Below are 17,685 nucleotides of genomic sequence, written 5' to 3' on the forward strand. Positions count from 1 at the left end.
TCTCTCTCTCTCTCTCTCTCGCTCTCTACTCGTCTCTCTCTTCTCTCTCTCTCTCTCGTCTCTCTCTCTCTCTCTCTCTCTCTCTCTCTTCTATCTCGTCTCTATCTTCTTTCCTCCCGCGTTACAGGGATGCCATATCATCCTGATAAGCATGATCTTAGAATTACTGCCGCTACTGCCATGTGCGCGATTTCGGATATCCCCGAGGGCAGAGATTGTCCGGCGTGCCCGGAAGCATAGATTGAAGCTGCGGACCCACAGTACAGCCGCACCAGGAACTGACATGGAACAATTCCTCACATTGCAAAACTACGGAAGCATGTGGACGCTGCAGCGAAGGCCAGTTTCAGTTCGTCCACTTGCCTCTTACGAGGCGATGCAGGCGGAGCTTCTGGAACCGGGTCAGACCCGTCTTACGAGGCGATATAGGCAAAGCTTCTGGAACCGGGCCAGACCCGTTGTGTCATGCATGTGCAGAGATGTAGCCCCTTCACTGATGGTGGTTCCTAGCTAAGCGAGCCGCAGCAGACTCTTTCTGCGCAGTTGGCGCAAGGGTAACGCGAACAAGCCCAGGGCGGAAATACGGACACCGCTGTGAGGCTTGAGAAGAGAAGTCTCTGAGTATTTCCATGATTTTTATTCGCCTTATAAGTAGACATAAAGGTGATAAATAGTGGACAAGAAAACAACCCCAAAGGTCGTCCGCTGACCTGACCTTAGGTTTGTAGTGGATTACCATGTGGGATGCCTCTAATCGCGCCCGACCGGAATGGGAACCTCTTGTAACCCCCTCCCTGCAAGTTTTCCGAGATATGATAAGGGCGGGCGGTGCGAGACCCATGGGACTGTCAGTATTTGTTGATGCATCGTTTCTTGCGCGCGGGTACAAACGAATTTAGTCAAGTTCGCCCCCAGGACATATGCCTGGCATGTGTAAACGATGTCCATTCTACCAATTATATCGAATGGCCGTCTCTTCCATTGTGATTGCAATCAATCGACACCAAGTTACATCATGGTAAGCATTTATCAGCGGGGAAAATACACGGTCTCAAAATTGACTTGCATGTCCAGGTTACTAAACTGTCGTTTTTCTGGTTGCGTTTAAAGCTTTTGGGGGATATTTGCGCTTAGGGGATTTTCTTGGTTACAAATAAGCTTTACGAAATGCTAGGATATATCTCGGTTGCCAGCCAGTTTTACAAAACATTAGAAACGTCTTGGTGAAATTTTTTCTTAATGCCAATGGCCTAGGTAATGTAAAAGTGTCATGATCGCTCTGGTCGCTCTGTATGCAAGAAGCTGCTGTTTCTTACGAAATAAAGTGCAAAGTTTTAGGACTACTTGCCAGTGATTCAGACGTCATAAAAGTGGACCAAGTTATGATGACCTGGTCTGACCGAACCATGCTGCGCTTCATACGTCCCGGAATGGTCTGATGCGTGATTATGGGGCAAAATACGTGCTCTTTCGTCGGCTCACATTCACAAATTGGAAGCCCTTGGGAGTAATGTCTCCTTGAACCCCACTTGAGCTAGAGGCGAAACACATAATGACTATGTTCCTTGTCATGAGAGAAACCTCCCTTCCTTGTTACGCATCCGTTATGCTCCCTCATACCCAATCCCCTCTGTGCGTCATGTATGTTATGGGCGTCCCGTTTATGACATTAATTAACTCCTCACCAGTGATTTTACGCGGGTCAAATACCCCGCTGGTTTCAACATTCGACGAAGGCTCATGCAGTTTTGCATCCGGCGGACGAAAAAAACCATTACGCTATGGAAAAGCGCCCTAGACCGATACACTTTCGCCGTGTAGGTGAGACCGGGACTACGCCATGATGCACACTTCTTTACTCATCTGTGCATGTACCCTTTTCTTCACGCTACCTCAGAACTCACCATGATGCACACTTCTTTACTCATCTGTGCATGTGCCCTCCCGCTCACGCTGCATCATAGTTCCACGTATGTGGGATCACAGGGGCTCTTCGTTGCCACAACAGCCTGCTACAGCGCTACGGCAAAGGGCACCAAAGTACGCCCACACCGAGTAACAGAGCTTATAACGCCGAGCGCCGGTACAGCGGTCACCAAGGTTACGGCACGACGCGGGAAGCCCGACCCATCCCCCGTCAACCGGCACCGCCGCCAGCCATCTGCAATGAGCGGGCACAGAGAAGCCGGCGGGAAGTTAGGTCATTAACCCCCCTGAAAATTATCTTCGAAAAGTTGACGGAGGCAGTTGGCTAGGAAGGTCCAGCCAGCGAATCACTAACGCTGTCTTTGCAGCTGCTTATGGCGACACCCAACTGCCATGCTCCCGTGTGTATAGGTCCCCCCTGCGGAGTGGTGCTGAGCGCGCCCCTGCTCGCCGTCAGCGGTCCGCTGGGTGTTCCGTCTGACTCAGCGCGGCCCGGCCAGCGCTATATTAGCTGGGCGCGAGGGGAATGGCGTCATTCACGGCGCGGTGCGGCAAGACATTGCGCTGCCCGCACGTTCCAGGCTGTCTGAGCGCCTCAATTGTGCAGTCATGGCGAGACGCGCTGTCTGGATGCCGCGTGTCTGCTGTCTTCTCGGCGCTGTCTGGTGTCTGTCGACCTACGCCTCAGCGCAGAGTGAGTGCCCCGCTCCTCCATGCGCTCGTGCCCGGGTCTAGGCCGGCTGGGGAGCTGCACTGTTTACTGTGTTAGCTGGCACTGGGCTGTGGAAACACGGTACGCCTGTTGCTATGGCTTCGACGGTAGACTAGAAGCACGGGAAGCTCCGTGTTAATTCAAGCATTCAAACGTTGCCAAATTTCTGCCGACATTCATAGAAGAGGTTAATCTTGTGGTTCACGACGTGTTAGATGCGGAATCAGTCACGACATTGTGGTTCGGAGGGTTTCAAAGTGCTGGAGAACGAAAAACGCCTTCTGTTTGCGAACCGGACAGTGGATCAAGATAAGCTTCGATGCCTGCCAGGTAAAGAGCAAAAACGGGCCCGTGGGGCGTCACATAAATGAGGCTACGCTCATTGACGCCAAAGTGGTCAAGGCGCAGGGCAACAGATGTGCTGAAACAAAGAGGTCCACCATTGTGTCCATTGTCAACGCGGAGGAGGTATGCCTTACTTTCTTTGAAAGTTCTTTCAGTGATGTGAGTGGCCAATAGCTTAATTTAGCTATATATATATATATATATGATTATTATATTTTAGATATAGCTAATGTTCAAGTGAGTAAGATGTGGGTGTGACAACATTTCATCTTAATTTTATTTTCCGATGTTTTGTCAGCATTTGCTTATATCTTGTGAGGTTGGTTGCACGCAGGATAATAGTTTTGGGACATAATGAGCTATTTGACAAACGTTGATTTGATATGGTGTACTTTCCTGCTACATTGAATGACTCCATGACAACACAACCACGCATTAACAGAAAGCATGCTCGATTCAACATCAGACCAGTTGATGACATTTGACAGTTTCTTATGCAACAATTTTGCCACCTGCTTTGAAGTGAACTGTCAGACCATAGGCACTGATCTTGTCACACAGTCTCAACACGATTCCTACATTGTTGTTGATTCATACAATGAGTCATTTGTTTAATGTTCACGCAACGACGTAGGGCTAATGAACACTGATATAGCGCCAGATTTTGCCAGAGCTGAGTTGAGGGACAAGGAGCAGCAGCATCTCCTGCATCCTCCAGACGGTCGTCCTGGCGTTCTGCGCATGCTCCTCCGACATAGAGCACAATGTGTTGTCTCGTGCCTCGGAGCCACGGAGCCTATGAACAACGCTGAAAAACAGCGCCGTGCTGTTCGTTCCCTGGCACTTGGTGATTACATCATGAACCGTTAAACGCACCATATTTCTTAAACTGCGTTGTCTGGGTCTTGTTGTTGTCTTGTTGTCTTGTCATTGTCTGGTGAAGTTTGTTCTTTGCATGTCTGTTTTATTGTTTTGGTTTAAATGTAGTTATAGGAAGGAATAACTATAACACCCAGATACTGATGGTGTCGTTAACACTGTGGTCTCTGGTCTTCTCCGGCACACCACTCCGCCGAAGGTTCTCTGCATTCTCTGCGGTGATCTGCATCTCCATTCTTCCGGTTACTTCCAAAGAAATAAGGCAAAAGAAATACAAAAGCGTAAAATCCGCCACGGATCGTGAATTACTAAGGGTACAAAACGGCTAATGATTTTTTGATGTAGGCGTGTCACTTGCTGTGCTCATGTGTCTAATGATGCCAAAAACCTGAAACGATTCCTGCTTCTTTGTGTATAACACAGAAACTTACAATATCCATATTAAGTTTGTAACAAAATGACCTAAAAAGCACTTTGTCAGTGACTTCCCACCAGGGTTCAAGGTCGGCGGCTAAAATTATAGTTTTCATATTCCCCACTGCGCTTACCTGTTTGTCCGTCGCTGTTGTTTGACACTGACGTCGCTGTTGTTTGACGCTGTTGTTTGACGCTGACATATCATGAGCATTACATGCCAGAAAGCAAGAGTAGCATCACGGAGTCAATTCATCACTTCATAGCTTTTGGGCCTGACACTTTTGGGTCTGACACTGTTGGGCCTGACACTTTTGGGCTTGACACTTTTGGGCCTGACACTTTTGGGCCTGACACTGCACGTGGGTTCCGCGCGCAATGTTAAGCGGCGCATTCCAGCACGCCGCGTGTGATCGCGCTGGACGTCGCGGGCCTTCCCCTTTAAAGGTCCTCTCTACAAGGAAAGGTGGCCACCTGAAACGTGGCGCATCTGAGGGCTGGATTCAACACCTGCCCCCCATGCCTGGGCTAGATAAACTCAAGTGAGCGCAACACTCATGTCTTCGGTGACATCTGTCAAGTGCATAAACAGTCTGGCCTGTGCTGCCTCTCACCCTGTCCCTGGCCATCATACCGGAGGTGTGCTGAAACCCCACTGGATAATGCTGTGACTACCGTGTTTGTGCAGCCTCCGGGCTCAGGGTGAGGATACCGTTGCTCCTGTTGCGGCGACACTGGTGCGTGCAACAACTCCGAACACAGTCCGTGAGATAAAAATCCGAAAAGCCTGAGACCCGCTCTTCCGAGATCTCTCGCCGAGCTTCTACCGCAGTCGTGGCCCCATGAACGTGAACATTACACAGGAGTCTAAAGCGCCCTTCCCTTGGCAGTCATCTTCGGCTCGCGGCGAAGACCCCAGCTGCCGCCGACCAGGCCACCTGTGTCACCTCCGCCGCGATCGGCGGCGAGTGACCTCGGCTCGGCCTGTCTAACTCCGGAGAGACATGCGGGCCGCTGTGGCGTGGTCACCAGCTGCCCTTCGCTGACCGAACACCTGCGCAGGAGGAACGTGCCCTACCTGAAGGCGTCTGTCTGCGGCAAGCACGGCACCACCACGCTCCTGGTGAGGCTGCGGAAGATGACGTTAGACGTCACAGGCTGTTCCTATTTTTTTCAGAAGGGGACATGGCGCGCGACTAGGCGGAGCCCCTTTCGCAGAGTCAGGCGACTTTGATGGTCACATCATCGCCCAGCAGTCGTGCCTTTAATCAGGCATCAGCTACCTCTCATTGAGGTGGTTTGCTTCGTTTGCTGGTTTGGAAAGGAAATGGGCAGGGGATAAAAGCTGAAACGATCTGTGCGACTATGCCAGCTTTGATGAACGTTCGGCGACGGGGAGTCTCGTTGGCATCCGCTCCGGGCTCAGAGCACACACGTGATAAGCCGCACTCTGAGCTCAGAGCACACACGTGATAAGCCGCACTCTGAGCTCAGGGCACACACGTGATCAGCCGCACTCTGAGCTCAGAGCACACACGTGATAAGCCGCGCTCTGAGCTCAGGGCACACACGTGATCAGCCGCGCTCTGAGCTCAGGGCACACACGTGATCAGCCGCACTCTGAGCTCAGGGCACACACGTGATCAGCCGCGCTCTGAGCTCAGAGCACACACGTGATCAGCCGCGCTCTGAGCTCAGAACACACACGTGACCAGCCGCACTCTGAGCTCAGGGCACACACGTGACCAGCCGCACTCTGAGTTCAGGGCACACACGTGATCAGCCGCACTCTGAGCTCAGGGCACACACGTGATCAGCCGCACTCTGAGCTCAGGGCACACACGTGACCAGCCGCACTCTGAGCTCAGGGCACACACGTGATCAGCCGCACTCTGAGCTCAGGGCACACACGTGACCAGCCGCACTCTGAGCTCAGGGCACACACGTGATCAGCCGCGTCCCTGCGACAGTGCTGCCCGAACGACGCGTCGCCGCCCGCGGGCAGCGCCAAGTTCGTCTCTCCGCCGGGCTGCGGCATATCTTCGCTGGAGGGCATTCGCATCGTGGGTGGCGTACCCGTCCAGCGCTTGAGCGACTTTCCCTGGATGGCGTCACTCCTGTACACCGAGGAACCGTTCAACAGATGCGGCGGGGCAATAATTGACCGGCGCTGGGTGATGACGGCTGCCCATTGCATCAACAGCAAAGGACCGTAAGTGGTGGCAGCGGCCCGGCCACGGCTACCGAGCGCCGGCTGTGGCAGCGGCGCGCCCTGGAAGGTCACGTGGGGGCCGAGAGCGAAAGGGAGCTTAGTGACGTGGGGAAAAGATGCGTGGGGTAAATATTGCCGCAAAGGCAGAGGTTACCTGCGCATCTGCATTTTTATGTAAAGTGAAGGTTGATACGGCACTAACACACCGAATGTGTTATTAGTGTCAACTGGTGCCAACAGCACTTCTTTCTTTTCGTCATACCCAGGGACTGGACCACACCGATCTCTTGTCCTCGTAAGAGTTCCTCATCTGGCGCACATGATACTCGTCGAGCTGTTTATCATCGGTAGAAACAGCTAGGATACTGCCGTTACCAGACGCTTGGCGTCTAGACTCAGGGGGCGTCCGCCATGATGGCATGCCAGACCCGTGGCCTCCGTGATAAGCCTGACAACTGTGAGCACTTGGCTTTTGATATGCTCCGGCGTAGACACGGTCATGTGTCCAAACGTCAACAATTACGATGTCGCAAAAGTGTGGAGAGAAAAACGCTCCTGCGATTTCGATAGTTTCTGGGGCCCTGTGCATCCTTGTGCCCATAATTCATTGTCGATGTTGGAATGTGAACAGGTGTAATTGTTGTTTAAGGGTGTCCCGTCACAAGACTGTCCTGTCACATGCGTCTGATGTCGTTCACATCTGATGCCATCCCGTCACAAGACTGTCCCTTTAAGACTCTCCCGTCACATGCGTCTGATGAGCCTGCCTTTAGCCTCTGGTGCATATTTCAGAATCAAGGTTCACGCGGGAGACCTCGATCTAACCACATCCATTGACGACAACTTCTTCCACCCTCCTCAAGACGTTGAGGTAGAGCAGATCTTCAAACATCCCGACTACAAAAAAGGCTTCAGGCGACCGGACAAGGGACTCTTTAACGATATTGCCCTGCTCAAGCTGAAGAGTGACATCAGGTTCTCAGGTGAGACTTCCCCGGTGGATAGGTGGCCAGTGGTTCTCATCCAGATAGGTGGCCAGTGGTTCTCATCCAGATAGGTGGCCAGTGGTTCTCATCCAGATAGGGGGCCAGTGGTTCTCATCCAGATAGGTGGCCAGTGGTTCTCATCCAGATAGGTGGCCAGTGGTTCTCATCCAGATAGGTGGCCAGTGGTTCTCATCCAGATAGGTGGCCAGTGGTTCTCATCCAGATAGGTGGCCAGTGGTTCTCATCCAGATTCCTGACGTCATTGAATCATAGACTAGAACTTGCTGTACAGAACAATGCAGGCAAGCCCAGATGAATGCTGAAGCTTGATTACGCGTGTGACTTTTAAGATAAAACGTGTGAGCGGGGTCTGTTTTGAAAGGTGATTGGGTGGTTTGGAGTATCTCCATGTGGAACGGCAAATAGTGGCACGGAACAAGTGGGTCCTACGCGTCTTTACACAAGGGTCAACAAAGCTCAAAATTTTGCATATTTGTCCGCTGAAATTCCCAAACTGTTAACATGCTGAAGATTACAATGCAACATACAATGCCATTGCGCCATAGTTGATATACCCGAGACAAACAAGCTTGGGAGATATTAAAAGTCACGAACGCTGTGACCCACGAATCATCGAAGTCTATACGCTTCCATAAGATGGCTAAGGTGTTTTTGCGTTTCGGCGGTCAGAAAATGGAAAATTTTGTAATTTGTTGATCCGTAAGTCACGATGTTCGCAATCGACATGTTCCATAGGTGTTTGCCTCCATTAAATCAACTACACCAAGTCAAACACTGTATCAAATTGTACATACAACTCAAATGTTATAATACAATGGTATCAAATCCTGGCAGACGGAATTTGAAACACGTCTGACTTAGAAAAAAGGTAGCGGCTGTGTGCTACCTTGTCTTCCGTTTTCTTTTCAAATGGTCTTCTTTCCTTCATTTACAAAAAAACTACCTTTCCATAGATGTGCTCCCAACGGTCTCCACTTGAGGCGTGTCAAAGACCTGGTGGGGCGGGAACTGGGAACAACGCGACGTTTGCACTGGGGATGATTTCACTGGTGGCAGAGCAACATTGTCACTGAGGGTGAATTGCTCTGCTAATAGGGGAGGCGGGAATTGGTCGCTACTGGCGGAGATTTGCCGCTCCCCTCCCCCCTAACCACCCCCCCCCCCCTCCCCCCGCCCCCGCCCCCTCCCCGATTGACGTGTTGAATTGACGTCTGCGTGTTTACGAGGAATGGTTCGTTTCCAGACATCGTGAAGCCTATCTGTGTTCCGGGGAGAGCAAAGAAGGACCCATATAGCGGGGAAGCCGCTATTGCTGGATGGGGAACGACTGCATACAGTGAGTATAACTTCGCTGCGATGTAAGGCTCCAGTGGTGGTTCACATGCATCATCTTATATCAGTGTTAGTCACCAACTTTGCGCTGAGAGCAGTGCCGGCGTGGTTGCAGTGCATGCACAAGCAGTGTGTGTTACTTGCGTTCGCACTTCTTTCATTTTGCACACAGATGGCACGTGCGGAATGACGATTGCAGTACTGGCCACGTCAACTGTCCTTGGAATTGCTGCACATGAATATATTTTGTCATCGGAAGACGATTCCGGCGTATTCGTTAACTCAATGTTCTCCGCATTGTCACTGGCGTGGTCCTTCATCTTCTCTTTGATCTTGCCTCGGTCTCACCTTGCTTGTTTGTGACCATCCACCGGCCCCCTCACCCTGGCGTTAAGGCCGCCACCTCCCGTCCCTGTGCCGCCCGCCGGCGGTGTATGTAAGGAGCACATGCAAGTGGTGCGCGTAAGGTGTGTGTGCAAGGGGTGCATGCACCAAGTGCACGTGTGGGACGTACGCAAGGGATGGATGCGTTGGCGTGCACATGGAATGCGTGCACGTCACTCTGAGTACATGTACAGTGTGTATGTTTGAGCCGTATATAAAGAGTGTATGTGCGAGATGTGTGTAAGAGGTGTATGCACATGGTGAATGTAGGAAGTGGTGTACGCTCAGTGTATGCGCGCCCCTCCCGCCGAGGCACGCCGCCCCTGCTCATGCAAGCCGCCCGTCCTTCGGCAGAGGGTTTTGCATCTAAGAGGATGCTCTTTGCCGCAATCAATTTCACGCGGTTCGACTCGTGCCAGAGCAACTACCGCGATCTGGGCATGCGCGTCGACGCACGTCTGCACCTGTGCGCCAGCGGTAACGACAGGAATCGGACGCGCCCCGGCTGCACGCCGGACTCGGAGGAGATCCGCTGCCAGGGCGGTGTCGACGCCTGCGAGGTACGACACGCGCGCCGCCGGGGACGCCCAGGTGGCATGCGAAGGCACCCCGAGATTTCTGGAATCACTTGTGTGCGTGTGGTATGCTGAGAAGGATATTTGCGGGTTTTTAAATAGCCAGGGCAGTATTTTGATTTGCACCGTGGAACTCCTGCATTCAAGCAGGTCACGCATAATATATTCATTGTTGCGCGATGACGTGTGTCGCCAGCAAACGATGCAACGATTAATTACTAACAGAGCGTGGAGTTGGTGACGTGACAGCTTAGCACGCGCCTGGGTGGCCGGTTTAATACCTTCGCTCGGGTGTGGGTCAATTTGACCGCGGTGAGATTTCAGGAATTAAGAGAGCTAGACACCAAATTCACAGGGTGTATTGGTCTGCACGTGAGTTCAATTAGATCAACTTTTGAGGTTCCTATGTCGTGAACTTTGGGTTAAATAAGGTCAAACAAGGTCAAACGCCAGATTGATCTCCAAGGTGCCCCAGAACCTAAATACCTATTCTAAGCAAAAAGTTGCATGATCATTTGAGGTCAGTGACCTTGTATTACCTTTTGAAAGTCATGGTGGCCAAAATCATGCAAGATTGCTTTGCATTTTCCGCTTGGAAAAGCGACAAAAATTACGCTGTGCAGCATGTTTATAAAACCAAAATATCGACCTGGGTCATTTTAGGTGAGCGACCTATTCTGAGGTTTCAGGAGTCCATGGGAGATGTATAATGCCGTTTCAGTTATCAATAAATTTTAAACGAGCACCAAAAACCACCCCAAACGCCACACCATAGAGTAATAAAACAAGTTCGCTTTGACCTTGCTCTAACCTTAATAACTGACCCCAAGTCAACGGGGTTTGTTCATTCAATTGTTGTGTTGTCTAATACAGCATCCCAGAGATGAATGGCTGGGTATAACATTCCATTGTTGCGTCAAAATGAACGATTCCCTAGTCATTAAATTCGCTGAATCCATGGCCTAGCCTTGGCCTGCTGTAGGTCAGCCACGATAACAGGTACATCTTAATTTTTGACACCAAACGATCCGCTATTTAATTTCTACAGCTATGCGTAATTTGGCGCGGCTACGTTGCGCCGTTCGGAAACCATTCCGGAAAAACCGTCGACGGGCGTCAAGTTGGCCCCCACCCGAGCACGTGTTAAACATTAGGATGCCTTTTATGAACGAGATGTGCCGCATGTGGTGTGGCAGATATTGGCATAACTGTTGACATTATTTGGGCAGCGCCAGCAGTATTCATGATTCAACTTGACAAAACTATAGCAGCTCGGCCGCCATTTTGAAACCGGATTCTGCGGAATTTTAATCCGTTGTGACTATTCCCTTCACAGTGTCGGCCTGTGCTCAACTTGGTATAACCGGCACTGAGCACAGGCCGGCCACTCTGTTGTGCCTTGGCATAGAGACCATAGCGGGGAATATCTGCCTTACCTTATCCTCCTACTACCCATTCTGGATCAATTCTATGATTACTTGATCATTCTGGATCCGTTATTCACCCGTTCACATTTTCGAGCTCTGGTTCTAAGCTGTGCACGAGTGGCAAGAAAATTCATACCTTAACTTATTCTTTTGCGTTGATAATTGCAAACGCGGTGTGAACGGAACAAGTTATTACTGAAAGTAAGCGCAAGCACATTGTGTAGTATTTCTTAAAGCACCTACCCGACATTTCGTAAACGTCTTAACTATATCTCATACTTATAGTTCTCACAAGATCATGACCCGACCCAATCCGTCACCTGCGGTTATGCATGGGTCCACCCAAACCGTGCAACGCTCTACGTTGGCGACGTTGCGGCTGGACGCACGTGTCGTTGGCGACGTTGCGGCTGGACGCACGTGCCGCTGTTGGCAGGGTGACAGCGGCGGACCTCTGATGACCTACGAGAAGACGAACGGCACGCTCAAGTTCTCCGCCGCCGGCGTCGTGTCGTTCGCCGTGGGCTGTGGCAACGCCAGGTTCCCGGGCATCTACACCCGCGTCGACTCGTACCTCGACTGGATGGCGCAGACCGTAGCCGACAACTGAGCGACAAGACTGGAGCTGTCGGGACTGAGGCCGGGGCACCGACCCACCTCCCACAGCTCAAAAGCGCGCGACGACAGCGCGCCCGGCGTAAGCCCCAGGCTGCCGGTAATATTCAGGGCACGAATTTGTGATGTTCATCTTAGTTGGCTGGTCACTGTGCAGCGTTCAGAAGCGCTGGATGTGGACACCTCACTTATTTCGCCAGACCAGGGCGTGGCGGAGCGCTCCAGACCAGACCAGGGCGTGGCAGAGCGCTCCAGACCAGACCAGGGCGTGGCGGAGCGCTCCAGACCAGACCAGGGCGTGGCAGAACGCTCCAGACCAGACCAGGGTGTGGCGGAGCGCTCCAGACCAGACCAGGGCGTGGCGGAGCGCTGGAGGAGCGAGACTAGCTTTTGGAATGGGCGCTGTCAAGTGCTAAGTGGGATAAGTGGTAGAGTGAAGTTGGCTGTTATTGAGACTGCTGTCGGATGAGGTAGAACTCGCCGATGTGATAGCATGTGAGATCTGGTTGTTAACTGCGCTACACCGGTCAATGACAGTATTAATGTCTTGGTTGATGTGCTACTGAACTTTAACTAAATCAGAGGATAAATGATTACATTGCAGTTGATGCGGAGGCTTCGACCGTTCCCAGGGTGCTATCCTGAGGTGCAGCACTTCATTTTGTTGTCCTGATAGCTTGTAATGCGCTGCTGTTTCTCAAATGTTGTACTCGGATGATCACTCGCAAATTATGTAGTTTAAAAATTGCATGTGTTAGAGCGTTCAAAATTCGATTTGCAACATTGAAACATGGAATAGATCAACAGCATTTGACAACTTTGGAAGCATCTGCCGTGTCCTCAACGGGATATTACCAACTTGGTAAACAGCATTGCCATAATGTAACACTTGTCCCAGCAATGTTATCGGGGTGCCGAGAGTTTTAATTGCGTCGATATTTTTGAATTTTGATAATTAACTTTCAGGTATGAAAGTGAAATGAAATCGTCTGTCAGTACCAACTATTTGCATGTTGCTACCCAACCTGCTGACACCCAAAATTCAGGGTGTGCTGAAGCCGGTGGGACCAAATGAGCCAGGCTATTGTAATGGCGTACATTGTCACTGTCAGTGTCACGACCAAGAAGTGCTAGCAACAGTACAGCACTATTTTGGCGACGTTTTCGTTGTCGGCTCCGCTTGTTCCAGTGTCAAATGGATGGCAATTCACAGGGATGTCTTCTTGGCAGTCGGAAATTCTTAAGGGAAATATCCCGCTTTTTTGCGCTTTTCACTTATTAATAGACCAGACGCGTACTATTCGATCAGCAGTACTAGTTTTCTCGAAGTCCGGAATAGCCCAGAATTCGATTGGAAGTGGAAGAGACGCCTATGGAAGAAATCTCATTATACCCTCTGCTCACCACCATAAAAGTGATACATTTCGTTTGCCTGTTGGTTTCCAATGAGTACGCTGTATTATGTCAGAACACACTAATGTGTCAAAATGTTTGTGTAATAAATGCTACTACAGCTTGCAACACTATGTCGAGCCAAAAAGACACGCGAACATGAAACTATTATCCAGCGAATTGAGCGTCATGTCATGATTTGGCTTTTATTTCTTCCCTATGGTGTTTACCATCGTGGCTGTTTTCAAAGCGCACTTCGGCTTTAGAATTGGGAGTATGACGTGGTTCATAGTGACGCACTGGTTCAGTCAGCCCGTGTGTCTCTCGGTAACTGGCGCTTGCCGCTCGCGGAGCCAATCCCAAGCGCAATTTTATTCGCAGCGATAGAGACGCTCACGACGGTTGTCATGACGACGGTTGTCGCGACTGCAGAAAAAGCGCAGTGCTGTTATAAAGCGTTGAGAGCGTAACTTGGACTAAAAATCATCAACTTAATTTCTATTATGTATTAACCACGTTTCAGTAGCACTATCCAGTGCTACTATTAGACGCAACTGGTCCTACGATTCCAGAAGCGTTTTTTGTTTTAAATACGCCCCAAAGGTGGGACATTCCCTTCATACGAAGTAACACATCTTGCCATGCTTTCACTTATTGCTAGATTGGACGTGTGCGATTTGATCCGCAATACCAGTTTTCTCGAAATCCTTCTGAATAGCTCATAATTTCTATTTGAAGCTGCCAACCCTGACGAGGGATATTTTTGAAGTCCCTGCCCACCACTGCGAAAGCAATACAGTTAATTTACTTTGTTTTTTTCCAGCGTGTGTGCTCTGTAATGTTTGCGGCACACTGATGCGTCAGAAGGCTCGTGTAATAAATGTTACGGAAGCTGGAAACACACTTTAGACAACATGATATGCGAACATGAAACTTTTGGCCCGCGAATTCAACGAAACATTGTACCTTGGCGTTTGGCAATAAACATGAATGGCGTTGCCAGCCATGATTTCTCCCCGTGGCGTTTACCACAGCGTCTTTTCGGGCCGCACTTTGGGTCTGATTGCGATTATCATATGATCCTCGTGACGCACTGGTCTCAACTCAAACCAACCAACTTTCTGGTAACAGGCCCTTGTCCGCTGGCCCAATAACAAATGTCCTTTTATTCGCACCAGCAGATGTGCGCACGGTAGTTGTCATGACGACGGTGCTAGAGGCTGCAGGAGGGAGGGGGGGGGGGGGGGGGCGTAGTAGCACTGGGAAGTGTTGTTAGAAAGCGTGGACAGCGTAAGTTTGACTCGGGAATTATTAAAATTGATATCCTTACCATGTCTTGACGCTGCCGCAGTGACACTACTCAGTGTTATTGTTAGACGTTACTAGTCCTGACGTTTCACGAGGAGATATTTGCCACAAAGACGGGTCACTCCGTTTGAAGGCGTTAGGTATCCTGCCTCGATGCCTGTTAACGCAGCATTATTGCCGTCTTTGACTCAACTGGTCTTAGTTCCTGCTGGCTTATGCGTTAATGCACTTATCCACAATGTCGGGACAGATGCAAGCCTGCAGACCTGAGAGCTTTGACGGCTCTGTAGTGACGTCTATGATGTATTTCATGCAGTGGTACATATACGGAAGAAAGAGCGTCAGAAAACTGGCACCCAATGCGTTGTATACGGCTCATGCATTGTCGTGTGTCCACACTGCGCTAAGTTGTGGTGGAAAACCAGGACGCTGTTAAAAAGTCCCATGTTTAAACTAAACTTGAACGGGAAGAAACTAACGTTTCACCTGCGCAATTTGCACCCATTATCACCGTCATGAATAGGACCGAACTGCACTCGACAAAACGCTCCTCAGTTAAAAAAAAACTTCCAGAAAGGCAGCGACACGAAAAATACCTCATAGCAGAAGCCACAACGTTATTATCCTAAAAAAGCAGCGCCATTCACTCTAGATTCCTCCGCGGAGAAACCCTATGGTGCCCACCACACCCTTTCCGTGTGTTTAAGCATCCATTAACTGGTGACAGATGCGCCCAACGACCACGCTTGAGGCAACCATGAGACGGCAGGTGGCTGTTTTGTGCAATTCGTCCAGAAACGAAGCTAACAGCTCTGTTGGAGCGATTGCAAGCGAAGCTAACAGCTCTGTTGGAGCGATTGCAAGCGAAGCTAACAGCTCTGTTGGAGCGATTGCAAGCGAAGCTAACAGATCTGCTAGAGCAATTGCAAGCGATGCCAGCGAACGCACCATTTCACACCATCTGGTTCAGTCGGAATGCTTTCTAGAACCTGCTGGATGCTGCCTCGGATGTTTGCCTGCACCCGCGTGATACCTAGAGCTACCAGCAGGGTGGTGCGATGTGTGCGAGAAGGTAGCACAGGCAGAATATTTTGACACCGAGTTTTACTTCCCTGTAGATCGTTCATGTCTTTTAACCGGAGGAAGGGCCAGATCGCAGACAATCGCCAGGGTCGTCATCGGGAAACCATCAAAACGTCCAAGATGGTAGCATCCAGTACTCATATCATCCCAAATCACCACATCAAGTGTTCATAACATCCAAAATGCGTTCAATGCTGCACCTATTGGCGGAGTTTTTAGTGCTATGAACTTGGAACGAGCTGGATGTTCATCGAAGCTCACAACGTCCTAAATCATAACAACCAGTGATCACGACGTCCAGTTCATTTGACGTCCATCACTTTGACTGGTACTTTTCTCCAACCCTTGGACGTCATAAACTTAATTTTCGATGTTGTGATTATTTCCTGTCCAAGGACATTGGACGGTCTTTGGGTGTCACTATCGCCGGATGCTACAATTTGGACGTTCTTATTGTTGGAGGTCATGAGCCCTTGATGTTTTAATACGCATCCTCTTCATCTCCTCCTCCTCATACTATTCTACCTTAGATCACTCTACCCGCCGCCACAACTCACTCCAATTGTCGTATAATGTCATACTAAGACGCCCGAACTCCGCGCCACAAACCAACCGGGGAGCTTTTTAAGAAACAGTCTCGCCCAGCATCTTACACAAGAAGACAGCCCAGCTTTCTCTGGCTGTATTAAATTAAATGGCCAAAGAGGCAAATTCAAAATTTCAGGCATTTGTAGAGAGCAGTAGAACGTCGCTGACGTAACAGACAGGTACGGCGTGACGGCCAAAACGTATAACGCTGTACCCACTCCTATCCAGGAAACCCATTGTATATTGGTTAAGCTGCGCGTCTGGGAAGCCAGAAGTACGGGGTTCGATTCCCGGCGGTTTCCGCACTCCCTGCCAGAGTGAAAGGCAGGCGACGCCATATAATCTTAGTAGATGAGTGGATCGTGAAGCCCGTATGACACACGCATGGACGTACGCACGCACACATACACGTCTATCTCCATGCCCTACAAGAAGTCCAGGAGCATGTTCAAATGGCTGCGGAAAAAATTGTTCACTGTCTCGTACCGCCGCGGTTATGACGAACTCTCCTAACCAAATTCCGCGGGTGTCGGTAGTGTAGTGGTTAACGCGTCTGCGTTAACAACTGCGCATCTGGGAAACCAGAGGTACGGGGTTCGATTCCCCGCGGTGCCCGCCCTTCCTGCCCGGGTGAGAGGCAGGCGACGCCATATAGCCTCAGGAGCTGAGTGCGTCGTAAAGCCCCAATGACATGACATGACCAAAGACCACCAGAGATCACGCACGCTTTTAACTGGTGCTTTGAATGCGAAGAGAGCAGCAGTGTGTGATGGGCCCAGCAAGGTTTAAACGTAGCGACCGAGGGGCTTAGGACCATGCCAACACAGGCTGCGCGCAATCAGGAACGTTAGAAATAAGAATCCCCGATTCCCATGCAAACACATAGCCCGCAGCTTAGATCTCCCTTTACTTGCTAGAAAGCCGAAATAGCAACAGCACAAATTGGCTTCCAAAAGCTTGTCGAAACAAAATGCGAAGCTAATTAAGATTGCGTAGCCTATTATGACCGGTCGGCAAGAGTGGCATAGCGCTCTCGTTACAGGAAGGTTGGCAGGGACCCTTTCGATTAGTTATGCCGCATTCAAGGACAGCTAAACACGCCTGGCGTGCTTACCTCAATTCTGTTCGTGTAGTTGTCGGCTCTTAACCCGACATTGGCCGGGGAGAGGTCAGTCTTCTCCTCTGTGCGATGTTTGTAATAGTAAAAAACCTTGAAATATCGCTGCAAAATTGTTAAAAGCTCTAACACGCGCCTGCATGGCTGGTTGAATACCCTTTGCTCAGGTGGGGTGGGGTCAATTTGACCACCTGAGAGCTTAGGAACAAATACAGCTTTTACAGGGTGTGTTGACCTGTACGTGAACTCACTTAGGTCCAAGCTAGAGATTTCTAGTTCATGACCTTTGGATCAAATAAGGTCAAACAAGGTCAAATTCCAGGCTGGTCTTCAATGGTCATTAGAACCTAGATAACTGTTTTATTCTGA

The 17,685-nt window shown here is 50.2% G+C and overlaps 1 protein-coding gene across 1 annotated transcript; it reads left to right on the top strand.

Annotated features, from left to right (window-relative positions):
• Positions 1 to 2,453: 2,453 nt before the first annotated feature.
• On the top strand, positions 2,454 to 13,349 carry LOC119096046 (venom serine protease Bi-VSP). The gene is made up of 7 exons (XM_037218908.1): positions 2,454 to 2,620; positions 5,167 to 5,399; positions 6,247 to 6,488; positions 7,281 to 7,471; positions 8,739 to 8,831; positions 9,566 to 9,771; positions 11,650 to 13,349. Exons 1-7 carry the CDS (start codon positions 2,536 to 2,538, stop codon positions 11,821 to 11,823), a joined length of 1,224 nt encoding a protein of 407 aa, XP_037074803.1. The 5' UTR covers positions 2,454 to 2,535; the 3' UTR covers positions 11,824 to 13,349.
• The last annotated feature ends 4,336 nt before the right edge of the window (positions 13,350 to 17,685 follow it).

Source organism: Pollicipes pollicipes, unplaced genomic scaffold (assembly GCF_011947565.3).
Source record: "Pollicipes pollicipes isolate AB1234 unplaced genomic scaffold, Ppol_2.1 Scaffold_4219;HRSCAF=4965_pilon_pilon_pilon, whole genome shotgun sequence".
Classification (NCBI taxonomy): domain Eukaryota; kingdom Metazoa; phylum Arthropoda; class Thecostraca; order Pollicipedomorpha; family Pollicipedidae; genus Pollicipes; species Pollicipes pollicipes.

What these genes read in the sequence shown, in the direction of transcription:
- LOC119096046 (XM_037218908.1), top strand. Translation starts at nt 2,536, where the DNA reads ATGGCGAGACGCGCTGTCTGGATGCCGCGTGTCTGCTGTCTTCTCGGC. An exon ending in ACGGCACCACCACGCTCCTG is followed by an intron (nt 5,400 to 6,246) that starts GTGAGGCTGCGG and finishes TCCCTGCGACAG; the next exon opens with TGCTGCCCGAACGACGCGTC. An exon ending in GCGGTGTCGACGCCTGCGAG is followed by an intron (nt 9,772 to 11,649) that starts GTACGACACGCG and finishes CGCTGTTGGCAG; the next exon opens with GGTGACAGCGGCGGACCTCT.